At 40.1% G+C, this 18,454-nt stretch overlaps 1 protein-coding gene across 1 annotated transcript in view; it reads left to right on the top strand.

Annotated features, from left to right (window-relative positions):
- The window catches only part of CTNNA3 (catenin alpha 3), a 909,177-nt gene that overhangs the window by 577,917 nt on the left and 312,806 nt on the right, over positions 1 to 18,454 (top strand). The window contains exon 10 of the mRNA XM_077821324.1: positions 8,582 to 8,674. Within this exon, the coding sequence (XP_077677450.1) occupies positions 8,582 to 8,674 (93 nt within the window). The remainder of the gene's footprint in view (positions 1 to 8,581; positions 8,675 to 18,454) is intronic.

The following is an 18,454-nucleotide window of genomic DNA, read 5'->3' as shown; positions in this document are numbered from 1 at the left end:
TGTCTCTCTCTGTAGCTTCCCTGCCCTGTGGAGAGAGGTCTTGTATTTCCACAATACAGACAAAATGGCAGCATGAATTTTAAGCATTTATGTGTTCTCAGAGGAAAGGTAGAGGCTGGAGCATGTTAACAATATGAGAGCTCACTGCAACTTTCTGAAATTAAGGGCCAGATTCCCATCTCGTGTATACTCCATTGACACCGTGGTACACACTAGTAGCATAGCTCCATTGATGTCAATGGAGCTATGCTGATTTACATCAGATGAAGATCTAGCCCTTGATCTTTGCTGAGAGATGACCTTCTTTTATGTATGAAGTATGGGTATGAGGAGTAGTGAAGAATTGTTCTACTGCAAAATGGCACAGACCAGAAGCACATTTATTTCAAAATATAATAAATTTCAAAGATTTCTGTGTGGTTTCAACTTCTCTTTGATGATAGTGGGCATGTGGAATATTTGGAACATTTGACCATATTCAGATCTGCCTATTTGGATGACATGCAGCATAGGACATGAAAGCATGAAAGGAATTAGTTAGTTATCTGATTTGCAGTACCACTGATGATTGGTGGTGAAAAATCATGGAGAATTGGGAAGTACAGGAATGATAGAAAAAAGCAAACAGTAGTGCTTGAGGTGTGTGGGGGGGAGGGAAATAAAAGTGACGGTGACAGTCAACATCCTGTAAGTCTAATTTGTTTCTCTAAACAAATGGAAGAAATATTTACAGAAAAAATAACTAAATATCTAGAGGATAATGGAACCATGAGATATAAGCAGAATGGATTTATTAACAATAAATCTTTCCAGACAAACCTGTTTGCTTTTTTGATAGAATTACAAAATTAATGGATGAAGGGAGTACAGTAGATGCAGTATATATGGATTTTACTAAAACACTTGATGCTATCTCATCAAACCATACTTGGAAACTTAATTAAAGTCTCCTTGGATAGGAATAATGAAATGTGGACTGAAAATTGGCCAGAGGACCATAAACAAAGGGTTATGATAAGCAACAATGATATCAAGTTGGAAGGTAAGTGTATTTGGGGCTACAGCTGGTTGAAAATGTTTTAACAGTTTTCTGCTGGAAAATACCATTCTGTCAAAATTAAAATGCTTTATGGGAACTTGTCAGTTTCAATAAGTCAAAGTCAAAATGACTTCTTGTTTCATTTCAATTGTTCGAACAACACTTGATCCCTTGAATGTTCGTGGAAAGCAAACACAAAAGTATCAAAGCAAATTAATTAAACATTGAGTTAATTTTTATGGAAAATACTTTGCTTCTTTTGCCTTGTTCTTGGTTTCAAATAAACAAAAAATTATCAGAATTATCAGATTCTCTTACTGTATGTGGAAAGTTTAAAAGTGGCAAGTATAGTTTGTCTGAGAGACAACTGAGGACTTGATAACCTCCTTCAATTATCTGCAGAATCTTAACTGTAAGGAGGGAAAGGAATTATGTGGGGCTAAATCCTGGTGTTATTGAAGTAATTTGCAAAACTCCCTTTTAATATAATAATAGCTCAGATGAGAGCTAGTATGAGAATGTCTACTTGAGCTAGGAATCACATCCCTAACTCATAGTGTAGACATACACAAAGAGAGTTACTGCATCATTAGGATTGTCATAATTCATGCTCCCAGCACAGGTTTAGTGGCAGAGAGCCAAAAAAACCCACCTTACAATGGGGGCTCCTTAAGGGACTTGGAGCATATTTACATAAGCTGTCCATTGTTTCAAGCAGTACTGTTTCTGCCTGCTGTGCAATGACTAAGTTTGATTTTTCCCTGCCCTTGAGCATGAGGTGGACTTTCTTATGATATGCTAGTCCAGTGTGAAGTCAATATAAGCAGCCTTCTGGAGCTTCTGTACCTGACAAGGTAAAAGCCTGACTTTCCATTGAATTCAATGGCAAAACTCTCATTGACTTCACTGGAGCCAGAATTTTATCCAGAGTCTTATATGGGCTGGATAGGGGCAATGTGTGATTACATACCATTCCCGCTCTGTATGGCGAGTCTGAATTACTTTGGGGTGAATAAGTATAAAGCGTTAAATCAAAAGACAAGGGGAAACACTGTTTCCCCCTTTTTTCATGATATAGTTAATGAATCTGTAGTCACAGATATTAGGATTACGATATATTTATGATTTTGATTGTGATTTTTTTCCATCTTTCAGTCAGTCATAGTATAATATATAGTGATTTTTGTTCTTAAGAGCAATCCACTTTGTACAAAACAATACAAACATTTTATTATTGTTTACTGTTGTTTATTCAGGTTTCAGAGTAGCAGCCGTGTTAGTCTGTATCCGCAAAAAGAAAAGGAGTACTTGTGGCACTTTAGAGACTAACGAATTTATTTGAGCATAAGCTTTTGTGAGCTACAGCTCACTTCATCGAATGCATCCGATGAAGTGAGCTGTAGCTCACGAAAGCTTATGCTCAAATAAATTTGTTAGTCTCTAAGGTGCCACAAGTACTCCTTTTCTTTTAATTGTTTATTCAGTACGTTTCATTGTTCTGCTTAAACTATTGATTTCTTTATTACATTTTATATAGTTGATAGCACATAAAACAGCAAGAACGGCATTATTCTGATTAAAATCATATCCACCATGTCCACTCTGTTTTTGTTTTAGTTTGTTTTTTATAGATTAGCTATTGCAAAGAGAACAATTTGAAAATATGTGTTTTACACTTGTAGTTTAATTACGTATTAGTTAGAGGGTGAGTCAAGGGTGGGGGGTGATGGGATTGCAGTCTCAGAGCTTGGTGTTTAAAAAAGCTGAACTGGGAACAGTTCAAGAGCTCTCAAATCAGCAATTTAAGTGAACGTAAAACTTGAAAACTGCCAGCTACCCACCAAGCCTTGCTGAGCTTGGTGACCACACTGGTGAAGGAAGTAGCATTGACTTTAAAGTTCAGTCATCTGCAAACTAATGTGGCAGATGAACATCACAGAACCGTGTCATGTTTCTTTTCCTGCTTATCCATTGTAGACATGCATGCTCAGTCACAGGCTCATTTTGTTGTTTGTGTGTGTGTGTGTGACTTTTTCACACTCACACTGTAAGATTGCTTCACATTGACTGGCATATATTTTAAACAGATAGCTCTTTCTGCTCCTTTTTGAACCATTTCTAGCATGGAGAAATTGGTGGCTCATTGAATTATAAAGTGACAAAAAAGCAGGAAATATAGAAGTTTGGTTTTAAATCAGTGGTGCATATGAAACAGCAGATTCAAGTGCACATAAGGAGCTTCATTTCAGGTAGCAAATATAAAACAAATATGTATTAATGCATCATTTTGTTCACAGAGACTGAACATTGAAGAATATTGTTTTTTAGTTCCTTTGTTTTCTAAAAATCAATCAGATTTAAGGAGCGGGTTATACCTATGGGTAATACTGCACTATTCTATTCTGTTTGTGTGTTTATACTACCCACATCACCTTAGTATCTGAATGCCTCCAGCAGAGCATGAAGTGATATGACTAATATCTGTCATGTATGATTAATTCTCTCTCTTCTTCTCTTGAAGAAGTTACCGAACTCAGGGAAAGCAGGCATTTATTGGCGGGTATAGTAGGAGCGGATCCATGCTGTTTGAGAAACCTTCATGCTTGTGTATGGAAAGGAAGATGATAGTTCTTCACAATGCTTGGTGCATAGTTCTTCTGTGAGCTATAGGCATTCAGGATGGATGAAATAGTTCACCCCCTGCTTAGCTTCTTGGAGCAAAATTTAACAGCATCAACAGAGGCTGATTAGAAGGTTTTCCTGACCTGTATTACAGCCTCACCATAGGCTTGGATAAATTCTTGGTACTTCCATCTGCCTGTTTTCTACCAGCCTTTGTTTTCTACCATTGGCTTAGGAGTCTGTCTCTTCATGTGGCATGGGGTGTCACAAAAGAACAAGGAGATCTCTGTGGACAAAGGGCAGGGAGGGATGGACTCTCTGGGGGCCAGTGTGTCAATGTTTAAGGCTAGTATACAATGATGAAGATTCACCAGATCCTTGACTCCTTGTCTCGTAGGGTGGAGTGCTGCTGTTAATCTAGTCACATTCAATAGAAACTGGCAAGCTGTAGTGTGACAGTTTTACTTGTTTGTACAGACTGAAGTTGTGCTATCCTAGCATGAGTCATAGATATTTCTACCCATTTTGCTAAAAAGAAATGTAATAGATTTCTTAGTGTTAGTCAAAATGAATGATGAAATGCAAAATTCACCTTTGGTATGGCTCCATTGACAGGAATCACAATTACCCAGCAGAAAAGTTGTAAAGCAATAAAATAGTTGATCTCTGAAGGAACACAACTATTTTCTCTAGTACTTGATTGTTTTTAAATACCTTTGGCTGTGAAACCCTCTTAAACTCTTACAAAATATGTTCTTGTCCTGTGAATTTTATCCTTTTCCACATGCGAAACAGTCATATTTTTCTGTTCCTAGTGGAACACAAGCCTATATAGTTCCTTGTGGTTTATTTCCTTATTTATGCTTTATCATCGTTATGGAAGATGTCATGAATTTGCCCAATTCAAGGGAAATGTTTGTTGTGACTGAAGAGCCAACAGAGGAAGCACATGACCATAAAATATTCTGTGTCAAATATGATGTTAAAATGTGTTGGTACCTGAATTCCAGATAAATGAGAATCTTTCTGGCTCTCGAGGTCATTCTCAAACCAAATTATAAGAATGTTTATCAGCATCCTTGGGCCCAGAGGAAGCACAGAGACATCTACAGGAAAGCCAGACATTCCTTTCTGGCCTTTTGCATAGTGAGATGAGTATGGCCATGGTGACATGTGCTTGAATGATTCTTAGCTGCTGTTATGGTCCATAGTAGCTGCTGCCCACTGGCACAGATTGAGTCAGCTTTCAGGCTGATCAAATTTATGCCTGGACATCAGTGACCCCCCACAAATTGGGGAACGGGGCAAAAACTTACTTGAAGATACTTTTGCACCTCCCATCTGCCATCCAGACTCGCATTGTGCAGTCCTTGGCTGTATCAGGGAATTGAGGCTTGCAGCTTTAAAAGCTGTGAAGATTTCCCCACCAGACATGTGATCATGATGGATCCTATATTGAACATAGTTTTCTTAACTTTCCTGTAGACTATGAAATGAAACTGGAAACACGTAGGACCATGTAGCAGAGTGGAAATGATGCTAAGATGATTTATTTTAATTTGAAGGAAAATCTCATTGGTTTTTTATTGTATTTTTTTATTGCTTTACGAAAAGATCTAAAATTTTTGCACTTAACCTTTTTGAATGTTTCTTTACATGTGATGGTATATTAATGCAGAGCAAGTGAATGTAATGTACTTGAAAAGTGGTTACATTACCCACATAGGCAGTTCAATGTGCGTGGCAAACAAAAAGTCAATTATTTTTAAAAACAGTATATAATTACACTTATTAGTTGTCAAACATGACTGCAAAGGAATCCTGACTTCAAACCAACAAGGGAAAATAACTTTTTGAAGTGAGCCCTTTTTTAGAATTAATGAAGTATCTACTAATTTTTATGATGCTACCTATACCTAAGAACATAAGAATGGTGACAGTGAGTCAGACCAATGGTTCATCAGGCCCAGTACCTTGTTTTCTGGCAGTGGCTTGGGCCAAATGCTTCAGATGGAATGAACAAAACAGGGCAATCCATCCCCCATTGTCCAGTCCCAGTTTCTGGCAATCAGAGGTTTACGGACACTCAGTGTATAATGTTGCTTCCCTGACCATCTTGGCTAATAGCCATGGATGGACCTATCCTCCATGAACTTATCTAGTTCTTTTTTTAACCCAAAAAGAAAAGGAGTACTTGTGGAAGCTTAGAGACTAACAAATTTATTTGAGCATAAGCTTTCGTGAGCTACAGCTCACTTCACTGGATGCATTCAGTGGAAAAACCCAGTTATACTATTGGCCTTTACAATTTCCACTGACAACAAGTTCCACAGGTTATGCAACATGTGAAGAAGTACTTCCTGTTGTTTGTTTTAAATCTGCTGCCTATTAATTTAATTGGGTGACCCCTGGCTTTTTTGTTATGTCAAGGGGTAAATAACACTTCCTTATGCACTGTCTTCTCATGATTCATTATTTTGTAGACTGCTATCATATCCCCCATTAGTCATCTCTTTTTCTGAGATGAACAGTTCCAGTTTTTTTAATCTCTCCTCATATGGAAGCTGTTTCATATGTTAAACATTTCTGTTGCCCGTCTCTGTACTTTTTCCAGTTGAAATATATCTTTTTTGAGTTTGGGCAACCATAACTGCTTGCAGTATTCAAGGTATGGGCATACTGTGGATTTATATAGTGGCATTATGATATTTTCTGTTTTATTATCTATCTCTTTCCTAATGGTTCCTAACATTCTGTTAGCTTTTTTGACTCTAGCTGCACATTGAGCAGATGTGTTTAAAGAACTATCCATGATGTTTTCATAGAACCTTTTTAGCAATTGTGTATTATGTACACAATATTTTAGCTAAATGGAAGCCCTGTATAGTACACTGAGGATGAGACTGGAATGCAGGAATTGCAACTCCAGTTACGACATTAACTCTTAGCGTTGTCGCCAACTCCTGTGATTTGCAGGTCTTGTGATTTTGGGTGTTTTTCTTAATGTCTCAGCTTTCATTTTGTAAAATATTAAGTTTCTAGATCTCATTGTGGAAGGAAGCTTGAAAACATGATCCTTAAAAACTCAGAAACCCAAAGGCAAATGAAAAGAACCCAACAATTATTATGTTTAAAAAATCATGATTTTTAAACCAATCTCATTATTCTGGAAGCCTTACTGATGATTTTTGAATGCTTAGACTGACAAGGCTGTTTATGTGACCTTGGACAAATTAATTAACTTTTGTTTAATTTTTTCTAATTGTAAAATTAGGATAATAATAGCCTAATAGATTAACAGTATTTCCTGTTACAAGATCAAGGGATCTGTTCTTCTCTCAGGTTTCAGAGTAGCCGGTGGCAATAGAACATGATTAATTTACTCATCTTCTATAGAAATAATATCCCAGGAAGTTGGTAAATGAAGATGAAATTAATATTTTTACATCATTTGCAATATGTAAAGCACTGTGTAAATGTTAAATATTACTATATATCGGGGTGGCCAACCTGAGCCTGAGAAGGAGCCAGAATGTACCAATGTACATTGCCAAAGAGCCACAGTAATACGTCAGCAGCCCCAATCCACTCCCCCCTGCTCCCAGCGCCCCCCACCCACTGGCAGCCCCACTGATCAGCACCTCCTGCTCCCTCCCTGCACCTTGCACTCAGCTATTTCATGGCAAGCAGGAGGCTCAGGGGAGGGGGCGGGAAGGGGTGGAGTGGGGGCAGAGCCAGGGGCTGAGCAGTGAGCACCCCCCCGGCACCTTGGAAAGTTGGAGCCTGTAGCTCCAGCCCTGGAGTCGGTGCCTAGACAAGGAGCCGCATAGTAACCTCTGAAGAGCCACATGTGGCTCCGGAGCCACAGGTTGGCCACCCCTGCTCTATACTAAAGGGTCATATTTATTACGGGTATTTAAAGCATTGCATAGGCCACATTTCATAGCCCAGGCCCTGGCCCCAGTAGCCAGGGTGGACGTTGGACAGATGCATATGAAACAAAGCCATTTTGTGGAGATAACTGCAGCCTAATGGGTGAAAGAGCTGATGTGGGGAGCTTTTGTGACGTCTAGAGGCTGGGGATGGGAGGATCCATGCTGTTGCAGATCCCGCAGCTCCATCTGTCCCCATGCCTAGCCTCCACTTACCACTTTTGTGTGCTGCCATGCACAGCAGGAGGGGTGTGCCCCTTCTTCTCTCACATCCAACCACACCTCTTGGGCAGTCAAACCTCTGGAGAACCACCCATGGAAGAGGGGGCTGCATTTGCCCTATGCCAAATAGTAAAATAAACAAACTATACTGGTATAAGGCACCTTTATACTGATATAACCATGTCTGCACTAGGAATTACTGGTGTAACTATTCTGGTAAAAATTAGTGCTTCCCCACACTGAAGTAGTTATATTAATACAAAAACTGTGTGTAGACAGAACTTAGTCCACTGTGTCTGTCAAACAGACTACTCCATCTATTCACACCATGCCAGATCAAGAGTAATGTTGTTTAATGTTTAGGAATCTGCAAGCAGGAAAAAATGGGACGGCAACATAAACAGAAGCGTCTAAGAAATAATAAAACTAAAACCTCATGCAATTTCAAGCTTCCCAATGGCACTGGGGACAAATGTTCTCACAGGCACTCATTCTAGAGAAAAATCCAGTACTCCGTTGCCAGTGTGCATCAGACTCTAATCAGGAAAGGTTCATAAGATTTCTTCTTGTTTCTACTTACTTTTTCCCCCCACCCCTTTTCTCCCATAGTCACAGTGTCATTGTTCCAGAATGTTCTTTGCCAAATTAACTTATCAAAGTAAGGCTTCTTGCATGGATTTCTTTCAGTTTAGCAACACAATATTTATTTCTGTGCAATTTATTTTTATGAAAATGAATGCATACTTAAAATACTTTTTTCTTTAAGGTGGCTAATCTTGCTTGTTCACTATCAACTAATGAAGATGGAATTAAAATTGTCCAAATGGCAGCTAATCACATAGAGACTTTGTGCCCACAGGTATGACTTTTTCAATTAATTCCCATCACAAGGCATTGTGTGTAACCCATATCTAGCATAAACTCAATGTATAGGCTCATTCACTCCTAAAAATTCAGGCTAAAACAGTAATTCAAAGGGAAACTATTCCATTATTCTCTTTTTACTGTTTGTAAGAGATTGAAACTAAAGAGTAGCTAATAAACTGTATAGACTGACAGCATTAAATAATTTGGAAAAGCATACTTTGCTAGAGATATTGCTAAGAATATTCATGTAAAGGACCAAACATGCGTTTAGTATATTTGAAGGATTCAGTTTGAGTATATTATCCTGTTGAAGTAAACTGAAAGTAAAATTGAGAAATTATATTTCCTCTATTAAAAGAACTATACAGGTTTCTATGTATGGGATAGAAGTGCATCAGCCTTGAGTCTGTTAATTCAAGAAGGTTAGATCTTTAAAGAATAGTACAGCTGATGCAACACCTTTAAGGTTCTTCTCTTTTAACATGTTTGAAAGATTACTGTAGTTGAAATGGGCCACTAAAGACCAAAGATTAACAGTATTTCCTGTTACAAGATCAAGAGATCTGTTCTTCTCTCAGGTTTCAGAGTAGCAGCTGTGTTAGTTTGTATCCGCAAAAAGAAAAGGAGTACTTGTGGCACCTTAGAGACTAACAAATTTATTTGAGCATGAGCTTTCGTGAGCTACAGCTGACTTCATCGGATGCATGTAGTGGAAAATACGGTGGGGAAATTTTATATGCACAGAGGACATGAACAATGGGTGTTACCATACACACTGTAACAAGAGGGATCAGGTAAGGTGAGCTATTACCAGCAGGAGAGCTGAGGGGCGGGGTGGGGGGGGGCTTTAGTAGTGATAATCAAGGTGGGCCATTTCCAGCAGTTGACAAGAACGTGTGAGGAACAGTAGCAGGCGAGGAATAAACATGGGGAAATAGTTTTACTTTGTGTAATGGCACATCCACTCCCAGTCTTTATTCAAGCCTAAATTAATTGTATCCAGTTTGCAAATTAATTCCAATTCAGCAGTCTCTCATTGGAGTCTGTTTTTGAAGACTTTTTGTTGAAGAATTGCCACTTTTAGGTCTGTTATTGAGTGACAAAAGAGATCTATCCTTGCAACAAAGCCTGTTGCCAACTGTGTCCACATATCTATTCAGGGGACACCATCATAGGGCCTAATCACATCAGCCACGCTATCAGAGGCTCGTTCACCTGCACATCTACCAGTGTGATATATGCCATCATGTGCCAGCAATGCCCCTCTGCCATGTACATTGGCCAAACTGGACAGTCTCTACGTAAAAGAATAAATGGACACAAATCAGAGATCAAGAATTATAATGTTCAAAAACCAGTCGGAGAACACTTCAATCTCTTTGGTCACTTGATGTTTTGAGTATGAATTATTAATGATTGTGGAGCACTTCCAATTAAAACAACAACATAAAATAAAATAAAACAGATGTACATTTGCCAAATACTAATTATTAATAATTTATTAATACTGCAGAATTTATTCTTCTCTTACTAAAGCAACATTCCTAGTGAAAGCAATGGATATTTTACCTGAGTAAGGACTAAGAGCAGCACAATTAGGTCCATGGGCTTTAATAATGGCCCAGATCATTTGTTATCAGAAAAAACCCTCCGAAGGGGGGAAGAATGCTCTGAGAATCCCTGCAGCCTCCATGGAACCTGGAGGGAGGAGATCTGCATGCAGCATGTCCCCTATACCCTCAAATCCCTGTGGGGGACAAAATTAGCTGTGGATTGTTTTTACCATTATGCCATGTAGGCATTTTTTTGTGTAAGCTAAATTGTTTGATGGGAACCATGGTAGTTTAATTGAAATCTGAAAAGGTTGAATTAAAAAAATCCTTGTGGCCCCAGAATGCTGCAGGTTTGAACAGTAACATTATACTGTGGAAAAATAGATATAGAATTTTCCACCCTCAGAGGAAAAATATTCATATCATTAGAATTCATAGAAATAGACTCATATTACATAGGCTGTCCTGCACTGCAGCTACAATGAGTAGGAGTGATTCTGAACTGTGGTAGCAATGCGGTTACTCAAATGGAGACTATAAGCATATGTCTTGATATTGCTCACATATAAAAAATACATTGTGGATCTACACCAGAACAGATAGATAGCATTGCTGTTTACATAATTACAGTAGTTCCTGAATTATGTGCCTTCCATACACTTAATGTGGGGGATCTCTTTGAAGAACGTTTAATGTAGATAAATGTCATCACTAAGATAGCAAATAATTAAATAGTAGCTGCAAATAAAAAAGAGATACTTTTCTTGTTACTAGTTGTTTTGTTTTGTACTAAATAATTCTTTTACAGACGCTTTGCAGGCTCAGTAAAAATCCAATATTGATGAAGCTTCTACATAGCAATCACATGTAACTTTTCTTGTATATAGTGAAAAACATGACATTGGCACACGTGGGAAATACTCCCCTTTTATGTTGCAGAGATAGAAATTTGGCAGAAAATTTCCTAATCCATTTCCTAATCCATCTATTTTACACTGTGTGTACAGTGATTCTCACTACAAAGGTTCTTGGGTTTCTCTACAGGTGTTGCTCTAGGACAGACTGGGACCCTCTTACAGATGGCAACTAAACTATTCAGAAACGGGGGAAATGTAGAAGTTAAAAGATTGGGATTTCCCAGAGAAAACAGTACTATATGCAGTACTAAGCTGTTGGAGTGGGTGGGGTTGAAAAGGTTGGGTTCCTTTGCTTCTAGGTTCTTGAGGTTTCTTATTGCTCTCCCCTTCCCTGCCCCTGCCCCGCGGGTAGATGAAACAAGGGATCTGGTCTGCATAATTGTCCATTAAGAGGAGTTGGACAGGAAAAATCACGAGAATTTAGGAGAACGAAGAACCAGCCTGTCTTCTATGGGAGAGTCAAATCCTCTTCTCTAAGGCCTTTGTGGTTCTTCCGCCTTTTCTTCTTGTTGCTCTCAGGGTTTGTCTACACTGCAATTAAAAACCCACAGCTGGCCCATGCCAGCTGACTCAGGCTAAAGGGCTGTTCACCTGTGGTGTAGATGTTCAGGCTTGGACTCTAGGATCCAACTTGGGCTGCAGCTGGAGCCAGAATGTCTACACCACAATTAAACAGCCCCTTAGCCCAAGCTCTGTGATCCCAAGTCAGCAGGCATGGGTTAGCTATGGGTGTCTAACTGTAGTGTAGACATACACTCAGCGGTCTGATCTACTGATAGAGCCCAAGAGCAGGGCTGCTGGCTCCAATTAAATCCCCATTCTTTCCCTTCTGACTCCTGCTTCTTCATCCATATTCTCAGTCTCTGCCCATGTGCAAAAAGTGAAAAACTGGAAGAAAGTTTGAATTCATATTTTTTCCTAACATTTTGTTTTTCATGGCAATATGGTTAATATAGTTATGACTTTTACCATGGTTGATGCTCTGTTAAACATCCCCATCAGAGCACAGCTTCTTAATTCCAACGCCCCAATCTGGAGTAGAGAGAGACTTGACATTTTGTTCACATGCGTGTAAATATAGCTTCTGTAAATTTATTCTTTTAGTCAGCTTATCCTTTCTCTGGATATGTGGTGATAAATTGAGAAAAGCTGTATTAGGAGGATATATAAGGAGTTCACCTCTTTTGAGTGTGAAGTTATCTTTAACAGTTTAAATACTAATAATTAAATAATAATCATGGAACACCTTCCTGGTAAAACAAAAACAAGTTTATATCCCTTGACTTGCCAGAAATGTATATAAGCTATTACTACCAGTCCATTCTTTCTTTGACTTGAACCCGATGACAGGATATTTCTAGAACAGGTTTATGAACTAATGCAGAAAGTTTGCAGAAAACACATTTACAGCAAAACAAAATTTCCTTTTCCAGAGATTGGTCTTATCTGTGTAATATAGATAACATGGAAAGAAAAATGATTATCTTAGAAAAAGTGAAAAACAATATTAAATGGGGCAGGACACAAAAACTGCTATTTGTATTCATGCCTGATTTTGGGTCAGAGCCAGTGTTCACGTTCAAATATGAATATTGGCTCTAAAGGCTGAGCATATTGAGAACAGTTTATCATTCCAAGAGAAATATTGTTTGTTTGTATTGGGCTGCACTGGGCAATTCTGTGCATGCAAAAATTAGAGCCAGGGACAATTATGTAAGAGATGAATGGTGAAATCCTAGTTTTCTATGAAGGACCTATGCAAGGGTGAACGTGTGGAGCAGGATTATACATATTTGTTACAAGAGCCCCCTTGCCCAAAGAGGCCTGAATGGATTGAGGGAAGAGAGACTTATGGGGCAGGATATGCTGCAGGGGTTACCTTACTGCTCACTTTTGAAAAAGAACAACTACACGCCCGACTAAGCACGTGCACACACACAACCAGCAAACATGCTGCAGATTTCAGTGTACGGGGTAGCTGGCTGAGAACCAAGATATGTGCCCTAGCTGCCACTGATGCTATGTTACCTGATATGGAAGCTGGCTTCCTCTTAGTCTCCTGACACTCTCCTGAGTCCTAGCTAGGGATTCTACTGCTTGTGAGAAGCATTCAGACCTCCATTCTCCTTTCTAACATCACAGCCACATATTACATGCTGGGCTTTGCCTCTAGGTATTTATAAAGCAAAGGATAAATGGGGATTTTCAAAGGCACAAATTATGGTTAGGCACTTAGCTCCCATTGACTTTCAATTATTCCTATTACTGTCAATGGTAGTTACACAAGTAACTGATATTTGTGAAATCACCCCTGAGGTCTATGGATTTATTAATTTGTTTGGTTGGGTGTAGTTGGAGTGGTCAGCAGGCTTAGGATGAGCTAAGGAAAGAATGATTTATTCCCTTTGCCTTAGAAGCTGTTGTGGTCAAATGTGATACTTTTCTTGAAAATACAGAAGGCATAGAGCACTTGATACAGACACAGCGGCGAAATGAGGACAGACACATGGATGTATTTAAGCGGCAGGCCACAATTTTATTAAACTTTAACACAGGGAGAGGCCTGCTCCCCACCCATTGTCCATACTTTGCTATACCAGGCATTTAATAATAGGTTCCAGTGTGAGTGTAAGAGGGCTCCTCCCCTGTAACCTGTAATTCTGAGTAGACTCTGCTCAGCCTACCCCCCAGAACTCACCTAACTCTAAGTCCTAGCACCCTCCTCCCCAAAAGAGGGACAAAGGGTACAGAAGGGTAGAAACCTTGGCCTGCGAGGGCCACAAAGTCTGATCTCAGGGTATGTCTACACTGCAATGTAAACCTGAGCTCTGATTCAGGCTCAAGCCTAACCCCACTTCTGTCCACATACAAATCACGCTAACCCAAGGCACGCTAACACAGGGTCCCAGGACCATGTGTGGCTGCAGGGTCTGAGCCCAGGTCAGGCATTCTCCCAAGGTTCAAGCCCCATTGCTTTGCAATATAGGTGCAACCCACTTGATTCAGGTCCTGGAAGTCCTCCAAAAAGTATCCCACAATCCCATCTGTCAACTTCCTTTGTCCTCTTTATCCTAAGAATCTTGAACCTACTGTATTGAAAATGAAAGCAACCACCCTTGGTATACTGCAGCAGCTTAGTAAGTCAATATTAACTCATCTGTTGTCTTCTGACCACTGAGCTGCAAACACACCATCAGAGAACCTTCTGTGTTTGCAATGGAAACTGAAGACGATTAATGGGAGTACAGCCTGATTTTGGAAAAGCTCTGGTGCAAGGCCAGCAAAAATGTGGACTTTAGTAAGAGTATCAGGAATGACCACGCATGCTAGCAAATAGTGAACAAGCTGTCAGCTTTGCAAATTTACTGTGCTCGTGACCAGTGCAGGCAGCAGATTAAGCCACTCAAGAGTGAGTACTGGAGAACCAGGAACCAGAACTGCACCACTGGCAACTTGCAAAAAATCATGCCTGTTTTATGAGGAGTTTGACCAGTGCTGGGCACTGCACCCAGCACGGAGCCAAGGATGACCTGGTCAGTTGGGATGGTGCCCTGCTGGCCCAAGAATCTAGCATGGGGGCTTATGACAGCCAGCAGCAGGCACCGAGTGGGGACAGTGAAGTTACTCTGTTGCTGAAACTGGTTCCAGAGCAGTTTTTGTGGCAGGAGCAGCACATTCTGGGTCCATACTCAGAGGAGCTGATGCACCCTCCAAGGAAGAGCCCACTGTGGAGCCTTCAGCAAACAAATACCAGATTGAAGCTGCCCCTAAGCCTGGTAAGTTTCTGGATCCGTATTAATGTTCATTAATACTGTAATGGAAGGGATTTCAGCTCTATGAACCAATGCAAAAGTTATGAGAAGCTCCAGCTAGCAGTGTGTATCTGCTAATGGCAAATTGTATGCCAGTGGCGTGGCTCCCTTCCAACTCTCCTCCCCCTTCCCCCTCCCCTGTCCCCGATGTGGAGTTCAAAATGTGGATTGGGACATGCAAACAGTAAAGAACACCTTTAATGTATATTTTTACTGGAAAGGCAAATATTTTTGCTAGGGCCATTCCTGTTTCTTAAAAATAATAACCTTACATGGGCATGCCTCAGATAGATACTAAGCACATTCCTTCTTAAAACACTGTGGCTTGAAGGCAAAAAACTCCCTGGGCCTATGGGAGGAAAAAGTTTCTTCCTGCCCACCCCCCCCCCCCGCCCTCATCCCCACCCCAATGAGCGATTGGTTAGACCTGCAGCATCTGTCAGGCCAGATTTCCATTCCTAGTTCCAAATCAGTAGTGCGGTGCTGCCAGAACAGAGCTGAGAGGCTCCACATGGCCCCCATTCCAGATTATATCCCTAGATCTGGGGAATAAAACCTAGCACTCCTCTTGGGGAGCCAGTTTTGAATAGAGCTGCGGAAATCTGACAAATGAGCACCCCTCCCTCTGAAACTGGCCAAGAATCTATCCGGTATCCCTCTCAAGAAATGTCTCCTAATTAGTTCCTCACTGTCTGCTGGGACTATCCCCTTTCACAACCAGTCCTATCGAGTTTCCCCACCTATTGAGGCAGGTGGGTGGCATTTCTATGACTATAAACTTAATGGCTTATTTCAGATGGAACCAACAAAGTGAAGGTTTGAGGTGTGTAGAACAGGTTTAATAGAAATCATAATGACTCCCAGCTGAAGTAAAATGCTACATGAAGCACTGAGATCACATTTTGGCTTCACGTTTATGGGGGAAAAGTGTGTTGGGGTTGATTGTCTAATGTGCTGTCAGTGTCTGTAATGTCTTTTTTTGTCTAGTCTCGCAAGTACTCCATAGTAGAATGTCCATTGAGTTCAATGGGAGTTTTGTACCTGGACTACTTACAGTGTCAGACCTTTTGATTGCATGTTAGGAGGAATTAAATACTGGCAGTATATTTCTATTTGCACTAAGCTTTAAACTATTTTTATTGATACAGTAAAATTGAACAATGTCCGTAAGTGCACCCTTTTTCTCCACAGTCTTCACACTAACCTGCCCCATCTATTGATTTTATTAATATTCAATATATGGATAACTCAGTATATTGAATATAATTTCTGTCTTACTTCTCCATAGCAGCTCTCTCTACTAGATAGACTTTTACAATACATTTCAAGTATGTCCAAGCAGAATTAGATGTGGGCAAAGAGAATCTTATTTAATAAGAGCCACCATGAGTCTTCAGTAAGCCCTTTGACCTAAACATTTTTTCAGGTTCAGAACAACTGGGTTGACTATTTTTCCCCTTTTTTTGTGGGCCTCTGCATTTCTTGATTCCAATTCTAGTCCTGGCCAGAAGCCTTGAAATCCTGTGAGATAAACTATTCTGTCTTAATTGGAAATGGGAGATACATGAAATCTCTTTGTTAATCCTCTTCCTGTGACATTTCCAACCAAGGCTCAGAAAAAGGTTTGGATAAGCATCCAAAGTTTTCAAAGATTATCTGAATCGACTCAGAAACCTGTACATCCATCAGAAGGAGAAGTAAGAAAGGCAGATGGGAGGTGTTTGGATCATGGCAGCTTGATCAATAGAGGGGAAAGATGGGTCCTGGCTAGAGCTGGGCAATTTTTTTTTTGACAGATTTTTTGTGTGTGAAAAAAATTTGACAACACTGAAATATTTCAGAAAGTGTGCGAACAAGTGCAAACAGTGAAACCATGTACACGAGAGAAACCCCCTATTGTGGCACGTCACCTTTCCATCCTTTTCTCTTCTCTCCCCAATTACCAGGTTCTTGGCACTTTAGAAGGAGGGTGGAGGCATCCACAGAGGAGAGGGGTCAATATGTAGGGCTGCAGGGGGTGAGGTTGTCTCCCCACTCCTGGGGCACAATTATATTTGCTACCCAGCCATGGAGTCTTCCAAGCTGCTTCTGGACTGCAGCACAGGGTAGCATACAGAGGAGTCAGGCCGTGTGAGTGATGCAGCAGGAGCTGCTATCTTGTGGTCATTCGTGATATGAGCTGCTCAAACAGCTGTTTCTGCTGAGCTCAGTCCTCCTCCCTTAGCTCCCATTCATGTTTCAGGAACTGCAAAGCAAGTGCCTACTCCTGTGCTGAAACCCTGTGGTCAAGCTGTGCAGCCAGTTTGAGCCTTTCCTCCTACTTCGGGATACCTTTCCTCTAGCCACAAGTCCTTCTGTCTTTGTTACTCAAATCTGCTTGTTGGCGCTCTCCAGAAACTGAGCTATAAGTTAATCAGGGAAATGCTTCCTCTTTGAACAGTCCATGGAGGTATTTTGGCCTAAGCTCCTGCTGCAGTGTGAGCAAGCTGAGGAGGTACTGCAGCTGGTAGAGGTTGAGGGGCCTGGAACAGGACAAGACACAGAGGGTTATTGTTTCAAATAGTTCAGTGCAGGAACACAGAAAAAATCCTTGTGGAATTCAGAGGACATAAAATGACAGTTTTACAAACTGAACTGAAATGAATGGTAGAGGGTTGCTTCAGACCACAGAAGATTCTTGGACAGAGCCTCGTTAATCACAGCAAAAGAAGCGCAGGCACAAGAGTAAGTTAAAACCGCAAAGCTGCTTTTTGATTTTAGAAAATTGCAAAACTACTTGGGTTTGGCAGTGGAGTGGGGCCAGGGTGTTAATATCGTCAGCGGCTGTGCTACAAAAGCTCTTTCTATGGTTTCAAGCCATTTTTTGGATGACATAATTCTTGTGGTACCTGACTGGGAAAGGAAGATGCTATTGAATACTGTCTCTGAATTTAAGGCCATAACTCTTCTAAAACAAGTTTAATTCTATAATAGTCAATATTAAAATGCAGTCAGTAGTGAGACCCTTAGTATTTGGCTCCAGGTTGTGTAAACAATATTGTGGATAAGCACATTGACAGTTACGTCTGTTCCTATTTTTATATACGCCATTCCTTTTTTCACCTTTTGATATTAATGAAAATAGCAGAATAAGTGGCATGTTCCTGGACAATATAATTATCATTCCTTAATGTCATTCTCTTTTTGTGTTTGTGAACCTTGTATGCTTTAACTATCGTTGACATTAGTCCCTCACTTTAGTTGACTATTAAAACACCAAAGAGCATGCTTTGTATAAGCTGAATCTTCTGACTCTGTAAATTTGTTAATCCTTTTAGTTGCCAGAGTGGCATAAAGGAGCCTTAGTGTAACCAAGAATCAGAACCATAGTAGCTAAGGCTTTACAAGCAGTGAGGGTATATATATGTCACATAACCTTTCTAAAAAATCTCATTAAACTATTTGAAAAACTGTCTTTCTCTAATGTATGTGTCATATGGGACTGTATCAT

The sequence above is a fragment of the Eretmochelys imbricata genome, chromosome 7 (assembly GCF_965152235.1).
Source record: "Eretmochelys imbricata isolate rEreImb1 chromosome 7, rEreImb1.hap1, whole genome shotgun sequence".
NCBI lineage: Eukaryota > Metazoa > Chordata > Testudines > Cheloniidae > Eretmochelys > Eretmochelys imbricata.
The sequence above is the reverse complement of the archived record's forward strand: the minus strand, read 5'-3'. Positions and strand labels throughout refer to the sequence as shown.